The sequence below is a fragment of the Eumetopias jubatus genome, unplaced genomic scaffold (genome assembly GCF_037043125.1).
Source record: "Eumetopias jubatus isolate StellerSeaLion01/CBP00866 unplaced genomic scaffold, mEumJub1_p1.0 scaffold_2, whole genome shotgun sequence".
In the NCBI taxonomy this organism is placed as follows: Eukaryota; Metazoa; Chordata; class Mammalia; order Carnivora; family Otariidae; genus Eumetopias; species Eumetopias jubatus.
Window position 1 is genome coordinate 28,289,408 of NW_028274808.1, and position 22,302 is coordinate 28,311,709.

The 22,302-nt window shown below is 44.2% G+C and overlaps 2 protein-coding genes and 1 pseudogene across 2 annotated transcripts in view; 1 reads left to right on the forward strand and 2 right to left on the reverse strand.

The window, feature by feature from the left end:
* Nucleotides 1-1,446, forward strand: part of RBPMS (RNA binding protein, mRNA processing factor) — a 173,624-nt gene extending 172,178 nt beyond the window's left edge. Inside the window, exon 10 of the transcript XR_003606791.2 lies at nucleotides 1,093-1,446. The gene's annotated coding sequence lies outside the window, so the exon portion shown is untranslated. The remainder of the gene's footprint in view (nucleotides 1-1,092) is intronic.
* Nucleotides 1,447-15,091: 13,645 nt separating this feature from the next.
* GTF2E2 (general transcription factor IIE subunit 2) overlaps nucleotides 15,092-22,302 on the reverse strand; it is a 68,866-nt gene continuing 61,655 nt past the window's right edge. Inside the window, exons 7-8 of the mRNA XM_028087586.2 lie at nucleotides 16,809-16,924; nucleotides 15,092-15,610 (exon numbers count right to left, since the gene is read on the reverse strand). Coding sequence (XP_027943387.1) covers nucleotides 15,494-15,610; nucleotides 16,809-16,924 — 233 coding nt within the window. The 3' untranslated portion in view covers nucleotides 15,092-15,493. The remainder of the gene's footprint in view (nucleotides 15,611-16,808; nucleotides 16,925-22,302) is intronic.
* On the reverse strand, nucleotides 19,180-20,156 carry LOC114196796 (tetraspanin-17 pseudogene; annotated as a pseudogene).

A 22,302-nucleotide genomic window follows, 5' to 3' on the forward strand; every position in this document is an offset into this window, starting at 1 on the left:
AAGTGGGACTTCCAGAAGGCGTCTCTCTCCTCCTGCATTCCTGGCCTGTCAGAGAGCTCTGCTGAGAAAGGCAGGCAGCGGTGGGAGGTGGCGGGGCGGGCACTGCAGGCCTCCCAGAGCTTGATCAGGGAGCATCTCCAGCCCCGGGCCTCCCTAGCTGGGCCTCCCCGTGAGAGGCATAAACCGATGGACTAGCACTAGCCAGACCGTGGCAACAAGCTCGAGGGAGGCTGAGCGTTCCTGGAAGGTGGCAGGTGAGGCTCTGCATGTCCAGATCCCTGCCCTCGAAAGCGGCGCCCCAGTCTCTCCCCGGGGAGATCGTTCCGTGAACCGCAGCTGTGTGGTCATGATGTCGGGTCTTCTGACTGGCCTTTTATTTCTGCCGTCACCTGCAAACAGGCTGTGCCAAGATATTCTGGGTCACAGCGTGGGTGCCCCAGCTCAGTGCGGGCCTGGCATAGATAGGATTTACCAAAATCGTCCAGTTCGTGCTGTTTGCGAGTGTTCGTGGGAGGTTTCTCCAGGAGTTACTGCCAAAGACACATCCTCCCAAAGAAGTCTAACTTAGGATGGTTTGATGGGGTGTTAGTAATAATGCTGTTTTCTTTATAGCTTCCTCCCACACCCAAATAAGCATTTCCCTGTACAGAATTCTAGTATCTGTGGAGTTCCTTCTGCCTAGACCTTTTCTACCACCACAGATTAGAGTCTGACGTGTTGGTAGGATGGCAGGAAAACAGACAGAACAACAGTAGAGGTTTCACCGCGCGGCTCTACAGAAGCGAAGACCGTGGGGCCGCGCTGGGGCTCTGCAGGTAGCAAAGTCTCAGGGATGATTCGAAGGCTTTTTTTTTTTTTTTTTTTTTTTTTTGCCACAAAGCAAAATACAGTGCAAGTGCAGGAGGAGGAGGTCTTGAAAAGTTTCTGGTGAGAGAGAAGTAGGTCCTGCCCCTGTGTCTCTGGGGAGAACGTTGCTACTCTGGTGGGGGGTCGTGTTCTGTGCACGTACACACGCGCGCTTGTCAGAAAGCGCCCCCGCCCCAGCCTGCGGGAAGGTGAGCCCGCCCCTCACCCGTGTTCTTTCTGTTTCAGGCTTGAAAACACCTTGCCCAGTTTTGGTCCCTTCAAGACTTTGCCACAGCCTCTATCACACATCTGTTTTTCTCGAAGAAACAAATATAATAAAAATGTTTTACTCTTTTACACTGTATAATTTTAAGAAATAGTGTGTTATTTGTGAACGCATGGTCTGACATTTCTGTACAGTTTGGAGATATTTTCAAACGAAACATAAAAGATGTCAACAATAAAACCAAGAGAGTGAGTATTTTTATACCAAACATTTTAAGTATGAGAGGATGGATGATCTTACACTGGGTTGGATCACAATTTTTGTGCTTGACTTTTGAATGCTTGTAATTAAAAATAGATATTTTTTTCCTCCAAGCTGCATGTTTGAGGCATGTTTTTAAATATTATAGGATTTCCAGAATCGTATTGTGAAATGTACAGCCGTCCGCCTGCCTGGCCTGAGTGCAGGGTAAGGCAGGAACAGAACGGCACGCTGCAGCCCTACTGGGTACATGCCCCCCCTCCCCCCCGTTCTAGTGGCATGCTTCCGGGGGACAGAAGCCCCCAGGAGCTGCTACCATGGGGGCACGCTGACAGCTACACAAAGCAGCCTTAGGTGGGCCCACGTTCCTGACCAGGGTGCAGCTCCCGAGGGGCCCGTGCACAGTGTGTGCCCGGGGGGGGGGGTTCTGCCCTCATCTGGGGTTTCTCCTCCCAGCTCACCCTGTGAGACCCACTGAGGCCCACCTCCCAAGGGAGCTGGCTGCTACAGGCAGCTCCTGTCTCCCGAGTGGGAGGACTGCGCTAGGGCATCCCCCTGCCGGACGAGGCCCTTAAAACATCCCCCCCCCGGCCCGAGGAGAGAGGGCGCAGCCCATGGGTGATTGATTGCAGTGGACGCTGCTCAGCTTGCTTCAAAACCCAAGTCGGGGGACAGAAGCGGACCCCTCCCCGGAGTCCGGCAGCTCAGTCTCTCCCCCTTGTGGTAGAAGAGCCATGTGTAAAAATGATTTGACCTAAGAATTTTCGGCTGCTGACAGAGCTGACCAGGATATATCCCTAGCTTGCTTAGTCTCACATTGTGCTGAAGACTTCAGTGTTCTAGTGATTATATGGTGGTCCGGGGTGGGAGCAGATGGTTTTCCATCAGAAATGAAGATATAAAGAAGCTTTTAAAGGTCATTACAAAAAGGGTCAAGAAGAAGAGCCAGTGTTGAGGGAGGGGCACGTCCAGCAGGGTGGGGGGGTTTGCTCCGTTCACACCCAGCCACCGGCCGCAGCGCTCCCTGGCCCCTGCGGAGACTTCCGGACTCTTGTTTCTAAGGAAAACCGCACTGCCGCACAGTCTACTATACTTTCATAAACTGTGTAAAGATACTTTTCTATTGTCATTTTTTAAAAAATAAAGTGCTTTTTCCAGCTGCCACACCATTGCTTGGCACATTCCTTTCTGCAAGATCAAGCAGGAGCATTCCCCCCGCTCCCACCCCTGCAGCCCAGCAGGTTTCTTTCCCATTCTCAGCGCTGACAAAGCTGACAAAGCTGAGGACCAAGGGTCTAAGGAACAGGAGAGGGATGGGACAGCCAGGGAGCAGCCTCTACAAATGCTCAGCTGGGGCCCCTGGCGGCACATGGACGCCTCAGGCCCTGGCCCTTACTGACCTGGCAGGAGGATCGTCTTGATGCCTTTTACTGCACCTGCCGGACTCCACACCCACGTGAGCCTGCAGAGCCGCAGCTCAGGATGATCTGCGATCTATGAAGGGTGGCTTATGGTTTTCTGCCAACTTCAGGCGTTGATAGCCGTGAGGACAGCGATTATCACCCACCCCTCGTCCCCCAAAAGGGAGGGGAGAAAATCCACAGTGCTCCATTCAGAGTAACACCAACAACCAACAGTAACCATTAACTAGCCTTGGTGGGCACTGCCATTTATGTCCCTTTTACAAGAGGACCATCCACCGGAAGCAGGTCCCAGTTACACCGTCCTGTGTCCGGGAGCGTCCGTATGACCATAGAAGACCAATTTGCAGCTTGCCTCAGCCCATCTGGGACCTTCCACCGCTGGGGCAGCGAACAGGACAGGCAGCTTGCCCCGAAGGAGATTCCCTTCCTCTCCAGCCTGCCTTGGGCCACTATGCTGACGGCCATAGGTGACATGCAAGTGACAAGACTGGATGGTACCAGTCTAGTGTGAACACCAGGCAGATTCCCACTGACCGGTGAAACACCAGCTTCGTGACCGTATGAAAACGGTCTTTTCTGTCATTCTCTTGAGCAGGAATAGTCTATCTTTTGGAATTGGGAAATTGGGTTAAGAAAAAGGTTTGTTCCCTCTGCTTCTGTGCATAATGTCCCAGGTGAGCAGACCCCTGGAACGTGGCCACTAAGCCATCTGGTTACCAAGTGACCCTTCTTGTTCTCTTGTTCACTTGTACCCTTTGTGAGCACAAGACTATATAAAGCTATAAAACTGACACCTGAAATTAAATACTATGCCTTCCACCTCTGGGACAAAACTGCTAATTAATTTGGAAAAGAACCTTAAAACTTGCAAAATGAAAGTTACACTTGCAGATAATCATCCAGATTCACTGGACCCAGCACTTGGATCAACTGGCAATCACCGCCCTCATCTGTGAGGTTCGCCCAAAGCCCAGGACCCCATGGCATCTTTGGGTCCTGACTTGTGTGACAGAAGGAACATTCTTGAGAATGGAGGGGGCGTAGCGGATTTCCCTGAATTCTGTATCTCTACACAGGTTTCGGGGCGACAGGAATCCACTAGCTATTCCCGAGGGCTCTGGGCAGGGCATGCTTAGTGTGAGGAGTGTGTTCAGATTTCCCCGTGTTCCACACCACTGGGGAGTCCGGATGTTGAGTAAAAAGGGCATTCCTACCCAGTTTGAAGAGTGGCGGCACATGGTTGCTCTTGACCTTCAACTCCAGATCTGGCGCCCTCTCTTAATACCACACACTTCCAACATCCTTAGAAGGCACAAGAACACTTGTTACTGGTGAGGCATTATCTGAAACCGTCCCCAAGACGCCTACACTAAAACACACTGATGGTCTTGGGGTCATGAGTTCGAGCCTCAAGTAGGGCATACAGATCACTTTAAGAAATGTGCACTCATTCGACACAACACTCCTGGGACAGCACAGGGGCACATGATCCAAGGTCCAGTCTGTGTAAACGTGGGTCCTAGAAGTCCTAGGCCCCGCCCTTCCCCCCGCCTCCCACGGAACACCTACCGGTAAAAGCCCAGGACAAGCTCACAAAACACACCGGAAGGAACATCACGTCCTACGTGAAGCCCCCAGGACGGCAGTGCATTGATGATGGGCCATCACTGCTGTCCACACGACACAACTCCAGCCTTGCCGCACGGGGACTATGCTGGCCGTGGCTTGTTAACAACCCAAAAAAGCCTCAGAAAACCCAAAATCTTCCTGGCAAATGAAACCTATAAAAACAGCAGCTACAGGGAAGAGGGGACACTGAGTCTCCGCTGTGCCGCAGAAAATCGTCATTAGCAGGTAGGAATTGAATTTATAAAGCCAAAGGCCATAATCCCCCATTCAGAACAGGGTTTGTCTGCTTGTGACCTCAGACAGCTCCCCAAACAAATGGAGGACTGCATGTCCTCAGTGCCCTCCCCGCGAGCACAGCCCGGAAGCAGTGGGTACCCCTGCCCGGCCTTCTCGCAGGGACTCTGCTCCCCTGCTGCTGAGCGCCACTCCGTCCCCAGGTCCCACCACCATCTCGCCACACTGCTAGGGGGTGAGGGCAGGGGCTGGATGTTCATGATTACGTTTTGTCCAGGCACAACTACATTTCTCTTAGCTCTCCCCTAAAAGCCTCCAATGATTGTCCCTCAATTACAGATCAAAATGCACCCCAGATTGTCTTCACCTCCGAAACCAGCCAGCCATGCCCACTCCCACTTGCTTCTAGGTGGCCAGCAGGTCCGGCAGAGATGGGCAGCGGCAAGAATGGGACTTCCACTCTAACTTGAATTTCGAGTGGGCATGTTTTTAGACACCCAGAGGAACTGGTAAAAGACGTCCTTTTTAATGCGACACAACCAGGGCCCTCTCACGATTTCCCACAAAGACTACATCTCTCTCTGGGAGTCACCAGGTGCCCCGAACCCCAGACCACCAGAAGGGGTAGATGGAGAAATTTCTCTCCCACATAGCAGGCAGAGGGGATCAAGGCATAACAAAAAATTGCAAGTGAATGAGGTAAAGCTACAGAATTTGCAGGTGTGACAATTTAGCAAAATACTGCATTTCTACATCTCAATTTCCGCCTTTCTGAAAGGAGTTTAGACAAGATAAAAGAAATCAAGCCAGGGCGCCTGGGTGGCTCAGTTGGTTAAGCGTCTGCCTTCGGCTCAGGTCATGATCCTGGAGTCCCAGGATCGAGTCCCGCATCAGGCTCCCTGCTCGGCGGGGAGTCTGCTTCTCCCTCTGACCCTCCCCGCTCTCATGCTCTCTGTCATTCTCTCTCTGTCTCAAAAGTAAATAAAATTAAAAAAAAAAACTAAAAAAAAAAAATCAAGCCAGTTTACAGTACTGGGAGCACAGGCTTAGCTCGAAACTACTACTAACACACCTAGCAGGAAAGTATCTGATCTTAGACTGTGATGGCGGCCACCAGGTATGTGTCCTTGCAAAACAAGATGAAGTGTTTGAGATACCCAAAATGCATTTCCAGACCTAACCAATGAAATAGGATGGTGACAGGTGACATCACCAAATGGCGACCTAGGTCATTCCTGATTTTGCTCCCTGTCACAAGAACAACTTATAAGGACAAGACCACTGAGAGAATTCTGGAACACAAGGGGGAGGCTGAAGCACCCTCCTGCACCGTGGAGACTAAGACAGACCGTATCAGAAAAATAAAGGGAGCAGCTACTGTCTGCGCCGCCCCTCCCCTTGGCCTTAGTTCCTCTGGTGGGAAAAACTCCCAGTGTGGCCAGCAAGCTTCCCAACATTGTGGGTCACTTCCTAGGAGCCCCAACTCGGGCCCGGCTGCACCAGGATTTCAGGGGCATCTGCGGAGTTTGACCACTGGGAATCTGACCGTGACAGAGAAGGGAGGAAGGGCTTTCAACAACCAGCATTCAGATCTTGGCGGCCCAAGCTCCTACCTACAGCACCCAAGCAGCAGTCCCAACCAGTAGCTCTGTTCATCTGCAGAAGGAAGTCGGTGATGTGCTCTGACCGGGGGGCTGAGTGGGGAGCAGGGCTGCCTGATCTAGGTCCTCAAATGAAGCGATTTTCCAGCCCTGGAGGGAGTGGAGCCATAAGCCTGCCCAATGCTGAGTGTAGCTCTTGACCCTGCCTGACCAGAAAGCCCGGCCAGGATACGTGGAAAGCTGCACACCCCACGACGCGCAGAGTCTGGGAGGCAGGCCTCAGGAGTCTGTAGAGCAAATGGGCCTGTTCGGCCAGAGAACGTGGGGTGTGGGTTGGCTTGAGTCAAGACAACAGTCTTACTGACCTTGAAGCTCGTTCTGCTGAGCTTGGGCAGGGAAACGAATCCGTAGCCCCACCCACTGCTGAATACAGCTTTCAGCCCGCCCACCAGGGAACCTCACCAGAGCACTCAGGGAGCTGCCTGGACCACCCAACAACCCTGCTTACCGTAGCACTTGAACGGAGAACACAGAGCACACTCCCCGTCCACAGGGTAAAACCATGGGCCCCGACTAGCCAGGGAATTCAGGGTAGAGTCATGCCTGACTTGGGTACCAAACACTAAGCCATGGAGGCCCTGGGGCCTTGTCCTGCTGCCCGAGGAGGGCAGAGAGGCTAATTCATAGCCCCGCCTGAGTGTAGGACCCAGTCCTGCCCATCTAGAAAGCCTGACCAGAGAACCCAGGCAACTGCGGAGTCCATCCTCTAGACTCACCTTGGCAGGGAACCAAGCCAGCAGTCCTATCCAACTGTTCTCAGGCAGCAACACCCCCAGCCTCCCTGACCTCAGAGCTTGGGCGATGGCTTCATCAAAAACAGAGCTGATAGCAAGCCCTACCTGCCCAATGATGTGACTAGCAGACACATCCAGAAGCCCAAACTAAGCTGACTGATGAGGAACTGTCTCTGCTAAAGTAAACATGTATACTCCAAAAGAAATGGAGATCTACAGACTCTCCAAGACTTCAAAATAATCCTCTTAACAACGTCAAAAAATAAATGAACAAAATGAGAAGTTCAACAAAGAAATAAAAATCCCAGAGCTGAAAATACAATGACTGCACTGAGGCATTTAATAAAGAATTTCCAAAGTAGAAGAATCAGCAACCTGGGGGAAAGGGCACTAGAAATTATCCAGTCAGAGGAGCAAAAAGAAAAAAGAATGAAAAAAGAGTTAAGGGGCGCCTGGGTGGCTCACTTGGTTAAGCGACTGCCTTCGGCTCAGGTCATGATCCCGGAGTCCCGGGATCGAGTCCCACATCGGGCTCACTGCTCAGCGGGGAGTCTGCTTCTCCCTCTGACCCTCCCCCCTCTCATGCTCTTTCTCTCTCTCAAATAAATAAATAAAATCTTTAAAGAGAGTTAAGAATACCTATGGGATTTACTGGACACAATCAAAAGAAACAATATTCATGTGATGGGAATTCCAGAAAATGAAAAAGAGAGAAAGTAGATTTAAAGCAATAATGGCAGAAGACTTTCCAAACCTGGGAGAGAAGTGGACATCCAGATCCCTGAGGCCCAAAGGACCCCAATTAGGCTGAACCCACATAAGGATACACCAAGACACATTTTTAAAAAATCGTCAAAAGTCAAAGAATTTTGAAAGCAGCAAGAGTAAAGGAAATTACATACAAAGGAACCCACATAAGACTATCAGAGGATTTTTTAAGATTTATTTATTTATGGGGCACCTGGGTGGCTCAGTCGGTTAAGCATCTGCCTTCAGCTCAGGTCATGATTTCAGGGTTCTTAAGGGCTTCCTGCTCAGCGGGGAATCTGCTGCTCCCTCTGGCCCTCCCCCCACCTCGTGCTGTCTCCCTCAATATTTATTTGACAGAGAGAGCGAGCACAGGGCAGGGGGGAGGGGGGCAGAGGGAGAGAGAATCCCAAGCTGACTCCATGCTGAGCACAGAGAGCTCAATCTCACAACCTGAGCCAAAACCAAGAGTCAAACACTTAACCCACTGTGCTACCCAGGCACCCCTAATCAGAGGATTTCTAATCAGAAACATTTTAGGCCAGGGAAGAATAGGATGACATATTCAAAATGTCGGGGCGGGGGGAAACTGTCAACCAAGAATTCTATACTTGGAAAAGCTGGCCTTTAGAAATGAGGAGAAATACTTTCCCAAACAAAAGCTGAGGTGGTTCAACATTACTAGACCTGCCTAATAAGAAATGCTAAAGGGAGTTCTTAGGAGGGAAGTAAAAAAGGTGCTAATTAACACTGAAAAAACACAGAAAGCATAAAACTCACTGATAATGGTAAATACAGTCAAAATTAGATTCTGTAACATAGTAATAGCAGTGCATAGTTCACTTACAACTCTAGTTTAAAAGTTTAAAAAAACAGAAAAAAGAAACAAAATAATCTGTTATTAGTTACACAATATTAAAAATATGTAAACAATATCAATAACCTAAAATGTGAGAAGGATAACTGTAAAGTTTAGAAATCCTATTGAAGTTATCAGGTTAAAATAAGGTGTTATAATTTTAAGATATTTTACATAAGCTTCATGGTAACCACAAGGGAAAAATGTACAGTAATTACACAAAAGAACATGATAAAGAAGTCAAAGCATACTGATACCAAAGGACATCAAAACACAAAAAAAGACAAAATTTGAAACAAGGAACAATGGATCTACAAAACTACAAAAATGGATCTAAAAAATTTTTAACAAAATAGCAACAATAAGTCTCTACCTGTCAATAATTACTTTAAGCGTAAATGGATTAAATTCTGCAAATGAAATACACAGAATACCTTGACTGTATTAAAAAACAAGATCCAATGAAATGCTGCCTACAAGACACTCACTTTAGCCTTAAAGACACACACAGAATAAGATTGAAGGGATGGTAAAAGATACTTTAAGGAAATTATATCAAAAACAAAAAAAAAGAAGTAGGTATATATATATCAGACAAAACTCAAAAATGGTAAAAAGATACAAAGGTCATCATAGAATGATAAAGGGGTCAATCTTTCAAGGAGATAAAACAATTGTAAATATTTATGCACCAATATCAGAGCACCCAAATACATAAAGCCAAAACTAACAGAGCTAAAAGAAAAAATAAACAGCAATATATTAATAGTTGCGAGCTTTAATACCCCACTTTCCACAATGGATGGATCATCCAGACAGAGAACCAGTAGGAAACGACAGATCTGAACAATACTTACAGACCAAATGGACCTAACAACCAAATATAGAATGTTGTATCTGACAAGAGCAAGCTACATATTCTTCTCAGGCACACAGGGAACATTTTCTAGGATAAACCATATGCTAGGCCAAACAAGTCTTGGTAAATTTTTTTTTAAAGATTTCTATTTGGGGCACCTGGGTGGCTTAGTTAAGCATCTGCCTTCGGCTCAGGTCATGATCCCAGTGTACTGGGATCGAGCCCCGCATCAGGCTCCCTGCTCAGCGGGGAGTCTGCTTCTCCCTCCCCCAATCTCCCTGCTTGTGTTCCTTCTCTATGTCTCAGTGTCAAATAAATAAAATCTTTAAAAAAAAAATTTTTTATTTATTTGACACAAAGAGAGAGAGAGAGAGAGAGAGAGAGAGAGAGAGAGAGTGTGTGTGTGTGTGTGTGTGCGCGCGCGCGCGCGCAAGACAGCACAAGCAGGGGGAGCTGCAGAGGGGGAGGGAAAAGCAGACTTCCTGCTGAGCAGGGAGCCTGACATGGGTCTTGATTCCAGGACCCCAAGATCATGACCCAAGCCAAAGGCAGATGCTTAACCAACTAAGCCATCCAGGTGCTCAAGTCTTAGTAAATTTAAGAAGGTTAAAATCATGCCACGTATCTTCTCCGACCACAATGGTATGAAACTAGAAATCAACAAGAGAAGGAAAATGGAAAAATTCACCAATACATGGAAATTGAACACTCTCCTGAACCACCAGTGGATCAAAGAAATTAAATGAGAAATAAAGTATCTTGAGACAAAAATGGAAACACAATCTACCAAAACTTACGGGATGCAGCAAAAGCAGTTTTGTTTTGATTTTTTTAATTTGAGAGAGAGAGAGAGAGAGAGTGCACACATAAGCAGGGGGAGTGGCAGGCAGAGGGAGAGGGAGAAGCAGGCTCCCTGCTGAGCAGAGAGCCCAATGTGGGACTCGATCCCAGGCATGACCTGAGCCAAAGGCAGATGCTTAACTGACTGAGCCACCTAAACACGAGCAAAAGCACTTCTTAAAGGAAAATTCACAGCAGTAAACACCTACAGTTAGGAACAAGAAAGACCCCAAATAAACAACCCAACTCTAAGCATTAAAGAATTAGAAAAAGAACAGTGAGCCAAAAGTGAACAAGAGGAAAGAAATAATAAAGATTAAAGCAAAACTAAATATGACAGGGGCACCTGGGTGGCTCAGTTGGCTAAGCATCTGCCTTCGGTTTAGGTCATGGTCTCAGGGTCCTGGGCTCCCTGCTCAGTGGGAAGTCTGCTTCTCCTCCTGTCCCTCCCCCTGCTCATGCTCACTCTCTCTCAAATAAATAAAATCTTAAAAAAAATTAAAAAGCTAGATGTGAAAATTAAAAAAAAAATTGATAGAGAACAGAAAAATAGAAAAGATTAACCAAAGAGATGGTTCTTTGAAAAGATAAAATTGACAAACATTTAGCTAGACTAACCAAGAAAAAGAGAGATTCCAAATAAAATTATAAATGAAAAAGGAGGGTGCCTGGGTGGCTCAGTCGTTAAGCGTCTGCCTTCGGCTCAGGTCGTGGTCCCAGGATCCTGGGATCGAGCCCCGCATCGGGCTCTCTGCTCGGCAGGAAGCCTGCTTCTCCCCCTCCCACTACCCCTGCTTGTGTTCCCTCTCTCACTGTGTCTCTGTCAAATAAATAAAATCTTTAAAAAAAAAAAAAAAAGGAAAAGGAAACATTACAACTGGTATCACAGAAGTACAAAGGATCCTAAGAGGCTACTATGAACAACTGTACACCAAACTGGTCAACCTAGAAGAAATGGAAAAAAATTTGTTTTGTTTTGTTTGTTTTTGTAAGTAAGCTCTATGCTCAACATGGGGCTTAAGTCAGGACTCCAGTATCAAGAGTTTTGTGCTCTACTGACTGAGGCAGCCAGGCTCCCCAAAATGGAAAATATTATTGTAAATACAACCTACCATGTCTGAATCGAGAATAAGTGGAAAATCTAAATAGACCAATTACTAGTAGGAAACTGAATCAGCAATCAAAAATCCCCCAACAAAGAAAAGTCCAAGACTAGATGGCTTCAAAGAATGAATTTTACCAAATATTTAAAGAATTAATGCCAGTCCTTCTCAAACCTTTCCAAAAACTCAAAGAGGAGACAACACTCCCAAACTCATCTTACAAGGCAAGCATTACAATGGTACCAAAGCCAAAATAGGACATTACCAGAAAAAACTATAGGCCAATATCCGTGATGAACACAGATGCAAAAATTCTCAGTAAAATACTGGTAAACCAAATTTGGCAACACATTAAGCTCTTTCATAATGATCAAGTGGGATTTATCCTTAAGATGCAAGGATGGTTTAATATATGCAAATCAGTGTGATACATCACATTAATAAAATGAAAGAAAAAATCTATATAGATACAGAAAATGCATTTATCAAAATTCAACATCCACTTATGATAAAAACTCAACAAATCAGATACAAAAGGAACATACCCCAACACAGTTAAGGCCATATATGACAAGCCCACAGCTAACATCATATTTAATGGTGAAAGATTAAAAGCTTTTCCTTGAAGATCAGGAACAAGACAAGGGTGCCCAATCTCACCAATCCTATTCAACATAGTACTGGAAGTGCTAACCAGAGCAATCAAGCAAGAAAAATAAGTATCAGAACTAGAAAGGAAGTAAAACTGTCCCTATTTGCAGATGACATGATTTTATAGAAAGAAAATCCTAAAGACTACACCAAAAAAACTGCTGGATCTAATTCAGTGAAGTTGCAGGAAACAAAATTAACATGTAAAAATCAGCAACTTTCCTATAAAACTAACAACAAATTATCTGAAAAAGAAAAAAGAAAATCCCATTTTCAAAAGCATCAAAAACAAATAAAGTACTTAGGAATAAAGTTAACCAAGGGGGTGAAAGAGCTCTAGACTGAAAACTACAAGACACTGATGAAAGAAATCAAGACAAATAAATGTAAAGGTATCTTGTGTTCATGGACTAGAAGAATAAATATTGTTAAAATGTCCATACTACCCAAAGCAATATACAGATCTTATCAAGATTCCAATGGCATTTTCTACTGAAGTAGAAAAAACACTCTTAAAATTTATAAGGTACCACAAAAGACTCCAAATAGCCAGAGCAATCTTGAGAAAGAACAAAGTGAGAGGCATCACACTTCCTGATTTCAAGCTGTATTATAATGCTATAGTAAACTGAAACAGTATCAAATATTATTAATAGTGTCAACTACTATTTGATAAGGGAGCCAAGAACTCTCAAAAAAGAGTCACTTCAATAAATGGTGCTGGGAAAATTGGGTACTCATACATAAGAGAATGAAACTAGACCTCTACCTTATGCCACTCCCAGAACTTAATTCAAAATGGATTAAAGACTGAAATATAAGAGTAGAAACCATTAAACTCCTAAAAAAAACACAGGAGAAAAGCTCTCTGACGTGGATCTTAGCAATCATTTTTCAGATAATCACACCTAAAGCATAAGCAACAAATAAAAAATAAACAAATGGGACTATATAAAACTAAAAAGCTTCTGCACAGCAAAGAAATAATCAAAATGAAAAGGCAACATATGAATTGGGAAAAAATATTTGCAAACCATGTATCTAATAAGAGGTTAACATTCAAAAATATAAAACTCCTACAACAGCAAAAAAAAAAAAATCCAACTAAAAACTGGGCAAGACCTGAAATAGACATTTTTCTAAAGAAAATATAAAAATGGCCAACAGGCACATGAAAGATGCTGAACATCACTAATCATTAGAGGAATGCAAATTAAAATCACAATGAGGTATTCTGATGCCATTAGAATGGCTAGCATCAAAAAGAAATAAACGCTGGCAAGGATGTGGAAAAAAGGGAACCCTTGTACACTGATGGTGGGTTTGTAAACTGGTACTGCCACTACAGAAAATATGGAGTTTCCTCAAAAAAATTAAAAACAGAATTACCAAGTGATCTAGCAATCCCACTTCTGGGAATATATCCGAAGTAAATAAAAACAGTATGTGTAAGAGCTATCTGCACCCCATGGAAACAACCTAAGCGTCTATCGACAGATGAGTGAATAAAGATGTGGATGGAACAGAATATTATTCTATAATGGAATACTTCAGCTGTAATAAGGATGAAATCTGCCATTTGAAATAACATGGATGGGCCTTGAGGGCATTACACTAAGTGAAATATGACAAAGGAAAATACTATATGCTCTCACTTATATGTGAAACCAAAAAAATAAAAACTCACAGAAGAAATCATATTTGTGGTTACCAGAGGGAGGGGTGGGGCCGGGGAAACTGGGTGGAGGTGGTCAAATGGTACAAATTTCAGTTCCAAGATAAGTAAGGACTGGGATGTAATGTACAGCGGGATGATGACAGTTAACCCTGCTCTGTGGCATATATTAAGTTCTATGAGTTCTCATCACATGGAAAAAAATTTTTCTATTTTTTGTACCTATAGGAGATGATGGATGTTAACTACTTACTGTAGTTATCATTTCCTAACATATATAAGTCAAATCGTTATGCTGTACGCCTTAAACTCATGCTGTATGTCAACTCTACCTCAGTATTACTGGAAAATAAAACAGAATGAGGTATACAGGCCACCAAAAGTAAGCATACTTGGAGATAAGCTAGCTTCAGAATTTTTACAAGAAAACTAGTTTTATGTCATAAGACATTAAAAGTTCCTTACTGGCAAAAAAACAAAAACAAAAAAACCTGGTAACAAAGACACATTGAGTTTCCAGTGTTCTAAATTACCGTGGGGACCCTCAGCTTTACATCTTCTAGGGCCATGTTTTGGGGCTGGGATGTAAAAAAGAGGAAACAGAAACAGGACTACGTAAATGGACGAGAAACAGAAGGATAAAAAGAACTAAAACAGCAAAAAAAGCTCATCATCTGCACAAAGTACTTACTGCTCTGGGTTACCATCACACCTTTCTTGAGAACACTGAACCTTTTTATAATCCACTGCAATTTCAACTTACAATATGAGGACTCTAAGAGCCAACCCAAAGGATCACCGTACCAAGGAACAAGCGGAGGTAAGGAAAACAGGTAGCTTACCACAGAAGGCTGCAATAACCACAAAGACTTCCTTCCTATATATCACCATGACTGCTAAGAACCCACATCTTATGTGGGTTGATAATGGCTCTGAGCTCAGCCAGTGATGGGAAGACAGAGGGAGTCTCCCCTAGAAAAAAATCAGGGTCAAATCCCATGAGGGTTGGAACAGGGTAAAGATGACGTTCAGGTTGGCAAGAAGACTCTACCTATCTTTGTTGGAGATGGCATGAGCCCATGACTTGCAAAATCCAAGCAGCTCAGTACTGATTTAGGCTTTAAAAAAAAACATTAAAAATCACGTTGTGTATCTTTATTGTCACATTTGCTAACAAGAGGCACATCTTGTGTTCCAATTGTGAGATCCATATGCTCAGCACCACAGCACAAATCACAGTCTTCAACAACATCCCAAACATGCATCCTGTGGGAGTTAAAGACCGGAGCTGCCATCTGCCATTGCCAAGGACAGAAAGAAACAAACTGAATTCACTAACATCTTAGAGTTCCTTCTACAATGATTTTATTATAAATATGCTCTTCTGGAATAAACAAATATTGCATTCAAGACTATTTATCTGCAAACTTGTTCTAAAGTAATAAAGGAAGAGAAATGGAACCAGGAACCACTTAGAAATAGAGATAAGTAGCAAAGACACTTGCATGCCATGCTAAGCGCCTTTCCCCCAGAAGTAACAGAGGTTAACAAGGAATATCACATATCTCATTAGCCCATTCAATTAAAGTAAGCTTTGAGTTTGGTAATTTGCTCTTGTTCTGTAAACTGAACTGCTCCTCTCCTCAGTCCTAAGAAGTAGAATGGGAAGACAGTCTTCAGACCCCAGCATCAACAAGAAAGATCTTGACTTTGTTAACTCTTTGCTCATGAACAAAACTGTTTGCTATTTGCCAGGAGCAATGTCAGAGTAGTCCTTCAGCACTCCAGCCAGATGTTCGTTGTGGGTCTTAAACCGTCGCTTTTTCTGTGAAGCTGGCTTTTTCCTCCTCTGAATAGGGGCCTACAAGAAAAGGTAAAAACAGAAACAGCTACTCAGAAGGGCTGAATAGCAAGGATTTACTAATGATGTGCAGAAACCTTTCTTCCTGCTCGGTGGCCCAGCTGCCCACGCCAACCCCCAGCAAGCACCCCAACCACAGACGTGCACACGGCCACCGGGAATAACGGGGCTGGCACAAGAAAAAACTCCCCAGAACGATTCTCGATACTTAGGTTTAAAAATCATCCACCATTACCAACAAAAAAAGATCTGAAGTAAATATGGCAAAATACAGAAATACAGCAAAACTGGGAAGTGGCTACGCACACAAAGATTTGTTAATTATTATTCTCCATTCTCTTCTGTGTCCTTGAAATTTAAAATCATATGATTTAAAAAAAAGTCAACAAACTAAGCAACGATAGGAGAAAATAGCTCATAAAGTGCTGCAATTACACTAATTCATGGAGATCACTGGGCAATAAATCCAACCTTTTAGGGAGTCCTACAAATTCACTGAATAAAAATACACACACACAAAATCCCAAAGGCGGCAAGCTACAAAGACTGTCGGGAGACACGGGAAAGGGGGAGGAGCAGAGCAGCTACAGTTAGGGTGTTGGTGAATTATTCCCCAAACTGGTTTTGTCCTTGGACTATAGACAACTGATTAGCTGGCAGAAGGCAATTCCCAAGTCATCTTTCCATTACAAACTCCTCCTTTGATTGGGCTTTGGGACTATATAGTATCTGGTTCCTAAGAAATCTGAAAGTCAACAAGGACAACAAGGTGATCAGGGCTAAGGCGGAGCCAGGGACCAAGACCACAGGGAGCAAGGAAGAGGGGAGCACAATTAAGGTCTTAAAGGCCAAGATGATGAAGCAAGCTCCTTTTAGAAACTGGGAGGGCAACATGTGAACACTAGAAAATGTTGGGTATGACTCGACCTTAAGAGTAGTCCCTGCTAAGACAAGGGCTGGAGGGGTAATGAGGAAAGCTCTCACATGCCTGGGCTGCAGCACCTGGGGACAAAGATCCACTGGCCCCCAATAAATCAAACATGATCTGGTTTGCATCTGACCAAGAACACTGATTAGGACACAGAAAAAAACTGGAAGAGAGAACCAACTACCCGCTCTTCAGAAAGAACAGGAAGCAGGCTCACAGTTCAAAGAACAGAGGATTACTTTTTTTCTTTTTCCTCAAGAGACTACATACCACTTTCTTTGGTCCGGATTCCTGCATGGAAGAAATACCCTGTCGCTTCAGATATTCTTCAATTTTCTCCTCATCCATTGAATCCACAGTGACGCTCCTCCAGAGTTTCTGAAACTCTGCCAACAAGAAACAACAGATGTTTACAAGCTATAGCATTTGTGATAAAAATCCAGGCCTCGCTATTATCTCCTCTGGTCTAAAATTGCACACCTAAGATTTCATTATAAAATCAAAGGAAGTAAGACAAGAACACTCAAATGCTGGACCGTGAGTAGCAGAAGGGGCTGGGAACAGTAGTGTTCTATTTTGAGTCCGGTAATGAAGGGCTGTGCCCCTGAGAACTCCCTGAAGCTGACATTCTTTTAGTCCAAAAAGCAGTTCTCTCCAATGAAACAGTTAAAAACTCCTGCTCAACCCCTGAGCTCAGGATACTCCATTTCCTCTCCCTATCAGTAAAAAGAAACATGAAAGGAGATAGGGAACCAAAATTTTACATGGGGTAAGAAGCTATAACAGTTCATTAACAAGAGAGACTTTTGAAACCAAAGAACCTAGAGATGGGGGACCAAGAGGTCATAAAGACTCTTCAAGAGTTTGGCTCAGTGATTTTACAGAATGGCCTTCACTTTGGGATTGTCTAGTATTTCCTCATGATTATACTGAAGTTATACATTTTTGGCAAGAGTATCACAGAAATGACGTGCCCTTTTCAGTGCAAAGGGTACATGATGTCAATGTCTTATTACTGAGGCTGATAAACTGATCGCTGGTAAAGCTGGTATCTGTCAGATTTCTCCACCATGAAGCTATTATTTTTCACTTTGTAATTAATGAGGACCTTATGGGGAAATCTACTGAGACTAAGCAAATACTCCACTTCTCATCACACTTTTTGCTAACTTTAGCATCCACTGATAGCTCCTGCCTATAATTATTACTTGTGGGTCTGCCTAATGGCAAATTATTTCCATCATTCCTTCCAGATGTGTAAATTAGAATTCTACTGTAAGGAAGGACTATTCTTTCTCCATTTTTTCAGTTATTTGATGTAGTATGGACTCATGGATACTTATTTTACGGATTAGAAATCGATTACTATCATTGTTATTCAAACTTCCTGGCTTTGGTTATTGAGAGCCCCTTCAAACTGTTCCTGTATCTTTTCTACTTGCTTTCCTTTTTGTTTTTTGTTTTGTTAAGCACTTACTTTCTAGTACCAAAAGATGTTCCAAGCTCATGTTATATTTCCCCAAACTTGGAATCAACCATTTCGTCAAGGAGTCCTGACTGCATTTACTGGAGAATGTTATCTAGAAACCGAGATCTGAACACTCTATTTTCTTTTTCTGTCAGTTTGGTTTTTGGTTTTTCTGTTTTCTGAAAATAGCAAATGATTAGGGATATCAAATTTAAAAGCAGATGGACTTATTTTGGCAGAAGATCTCCAAGTATCATGAAAGTCAAGCATGCTCTAAACTATAGTAAATAAAATAAGAACAGATTTAGAAATCTCGTAACAGAAAAGAAAAACAGGCTAGAATTTACAAATTCAGATCGGATCCTCTGAATTGAAGAGATCCCTGTCCCACTTAAGCTAACAATGAAAACTGTGTAACGAAGTATGCCAGCAAAGGAAAGGAAATAAGCAAACTCATTAAAGAGGTTTTATGTAAATTCCTAAATAACTCATTCACGTTTTGGCTATGCCCAGATCTTTCCTGTGAAATGCAAAATTAGCAGACTCGTACAGTACAGCCTGGGAACCAGATGGCCTGGGTGTGAATCCAGACACTCCATTTACTACGTAACACGGGGCAAGTCACTTAACCCCTCTGCCTCAGTATCCTGACCTGCAAAACAGCGATAATACCACCTGTCTCACAGAGCTGTAGACATTAGAGTTAATGCATCTCCACAAAGAAAAAAACTGTGCCTGTTATAGTTACCGTCAGCATCTGACCTCTGTCATCTCTTTTGGGGGTTAATGCCTCTAACGAAAGCAGAAAAAACACCTAAGAAAAGGACTGGCTAACAGATACGGAGTGATCTCATTTATGTAAATTAGAAAAAACTAAAATTCTACAGATTTTTTAAGATTTTAGAGAGCACGCATGCAAGAGCATGAGCAGGGAGGTAGAACAGAAGGAGAGAAGCAGAGTCCCTGCTGAGCACAGAGCCCGATACAAACACACATACATAAGTAATATTTTTTGGGGGGCGGGGAGGAACAGGGTTAAGGTTTTGTTTGAGTAGTTTCTAGCCATCACCATGTTTGATCCGGAGAGGCAAGCAAGGGAGAGAAAATTCTTGGGCCCCCTTTAGAGTCTAAGGCGGTGAAGCTGAAGTGGGCTCCGGGCAGGGTCAAGGTCACAGCTACTAGAGAAGACAACTCTGAAGCAGCTTCATGAAGCTGTGTCCCGGGCAACAGCGGGCCCCAAGCCTGCCTCACACAGTCATGCACAGAGAAGTGTGTCCCAGCCCGTGTGGGGATATGGCAGACCCCTCCCACCCCGCCTGGCCTGCGCCCTCTTAGCTGCACCATTCCCGGTCCCCTTGGGAGCCCACCACCCAACAGGAGTGGAGATGGTAGCTCCCTGTGCACCAGTGTGGCAGCCTCAACAACTGGCCTTCACTGCCTTGATGGCACTCACAAGGTTCTGGGCCAGGCAGATACCAAAGATCTGGAGGAGGGTGATGCCCACAAAGACCCCATGCAGCCTTTACTGTGGATGGAGCCCTGCTGCTCCAGCTCCAGCGTGAGCTGGCTATCGTAGCCCCACTGGGTATTGAGGACATCTTCTGCTGGGTCCCTGGCACAGCGGGAGAAGGGGACCCCGCAGCACTCCTGGCTCAGGTTCAAATCAGTGCAGTTGAAATACAGATTGAGGGGCCAACCATTAGGTCCTTGGGCTCCACAGCAAAACCACCATTCCTGAGCAAAGATTCCTGACATTGTTATTGATGGAAGAAACTGAGCTGGTCTCGAATCCAGTCCTTGCATATGAAGGCCAGTATCCCTGTTGCCAGCTCCAGGAAGAAAATGAGGCTGAGAAACAGGGAGAAAAGCTTGAGCAGGAAGGTGTTCTCCCAGAGAGCCCCAATGCCACTGTCAAAGCCCAGCACCGACACGACCCCTCCAACCGCTACCAACAGCCACACAGGCTCAAGGCCTCCCAGATCTGTCAGTGCTGAGATGTTGCAGAGAACGCCCTTCTCAGCCCAGGCCCAGAAGCCAATGGCCAGGAACAGGGCTCCCAGCATCCAGAAGACAATGTTGAAGCCAAAAAGGCAGTATTGCCCACAGCAGCCGACCTCAGGTTCCTGGAAGTGCAGGTACTAGCCCAGCATGGTGAGCAGCCACCCACTGGCCCAGAAACCAGAGCTGGGGTCAGGCCAGCCCTCCAAGGGCCACCCTGGGCTAGAGCTCCCCAGGCTATACCACATCCTCATTATCCATTCATCGATTAATGGACACTTGCGCTGCTTCCATATCTTGGCAATTGTAAATAATGCTGCTATAAACAGAGGGGTGCATGTATCCCTCTGAGTTCGTGTTTCTGTATCCTCTGGGTAAATACCCAGTAGTAGACTGCTGGATGAGCGCATAGTTCTATTTTTAACTTTCTGATGAACATCCATACTGCCTTCCACAGTGGCTGTACCAGTACATTACTTTTAACCCATGTCTTGATGTTTAAAGTGAGTTTCTTATAGAGAGTATATACCAGGGTCTTGCTTTTGTATCTAATCTGAAAATCTGTGTCTTATTAAGTTTAGACAATTTACATCTGTCTCAATTATTATGTTTGAACAATTTAACAGTGAAAAAGTATGTTAGATGATTTTGGATTTTTAACAGATTAAAGTCTTAATTAGTATGTTTAAATGATTTATACTTAACACAATTATTAATAATGGTTGGAGTAAAATCTATCATCTTACCATTTCTATTCCATGTACTCCTTGTTTTTTTCCTTCTGTTTCGGTGTTCATTTGGATTAAGTGAATGTATTTTTTCTGATTACATTTTCTATCTGTTATTGGCACAGTATACTTTTTTATTGAGATATAACTGACACAACACTGTATTAGGTTTAGGTATAGAACACAATGATTTGATATACACATATATAACAAAACAATTACCAAAGTAATTTAACACTCATCACCACACAATTACAATTTTTTTTTTAATTTTACTTATTTGAGAGAGAGAGAGCGTTCTTGCACACACTCAAAGGGAGAAGCAGACTCCTCACTGAGCAGAGAGCCTGATGCGGGGCTCGATCCCAGGACCCCGAGATCATGATGTGGGCTAAGACGCTTAGCCGACTGAGCCACCCAGGCGCCCCTACAGTTACAGTTTTTTCCCTGTGATGAGAACTTTTAAGATCTACTCTCTTTCAAATGTATAATACAGTATTTTTAACTATGGTTACTTCTTTTTCAAAAACAATGGTTTTAGTGGTTGTCCTATGGTTTATAATACACATTTAATTAATCAGAGCCTAGCTGGCAAGTAAATTATACCAATTCACATATAATGTAAAAATGCTATAATTGTGGGGCACCTCGGTGACTTGGTTAAGCATCTGACTCTTGATTTTGGCTCAGGTCAAGATCTCAGGGTCATGAGATTGAGCCCCATGTAGTGTTCCATGTTCAGTGGGTGGGGAGTCTGCATGAGATTCTCTCCTTCGCCCCCCGCCCCACTCCCACACACTAAAATAAATAAATCTTTAAAAATAAAAATTTTTAGGGGCACCTGGGTGGCTCAGTCGTTAAGCGTCCGCCTTCGGCTCAGGTCATGATCCCAGGGTCCTGGGATCGAGCCTCACATCAGGTTCCCTGCTCAGCTGGAAGCCTGCTTCTCCCTCTCCCACTCCCCCTGCTTGTGTTCCCTCTCTGTCTGTCAGATAAATAAATAAAATCTTTAAAAAAATAAAAATAAAAATTTTTAAAAAGATGTTATAAATAGTATCCTTCTCTGACCTTTCCAGCTGTCATAAATTTTACTTTTATATTTGCTGTAAACAAAATATATTTCTAATACTTTTCCTTTATAATCAGTTATCTTTCTTTTTTAAGATTTTATTTATTTGAGAGAGAGAGCAAGAGAGAGCACAAGCGGGAGGGGAGGCGCAGAGGGAGAAGCAGACTCCCCGCTGAGCAAGGAGCCCCATTTGGGGCTTGATCCCAGGACCCTGGGATCATGACCTGAGCCTAAGGCAGACGTTTAACCAACTGAGCCGCCCAAGCGCCCCTTTTCTTTTTTCTTAAGTAGGCTCCATACATGGAGCCCAATGTGAAGCTTGAACTCATGACCCTGAGATCAAGATCTGAGCTGAGATCAAGAGTCGGAGACTTAACCGACTGAACCACCCAGGTGTCCCTTGAGCTTAAAGCAATTAATAAGAAAAAATTTTTAGTATACTTTTAAATGCTTTAATTAGAAAAACATGAATTTTATATTCATCCTCTACAACATACCTAC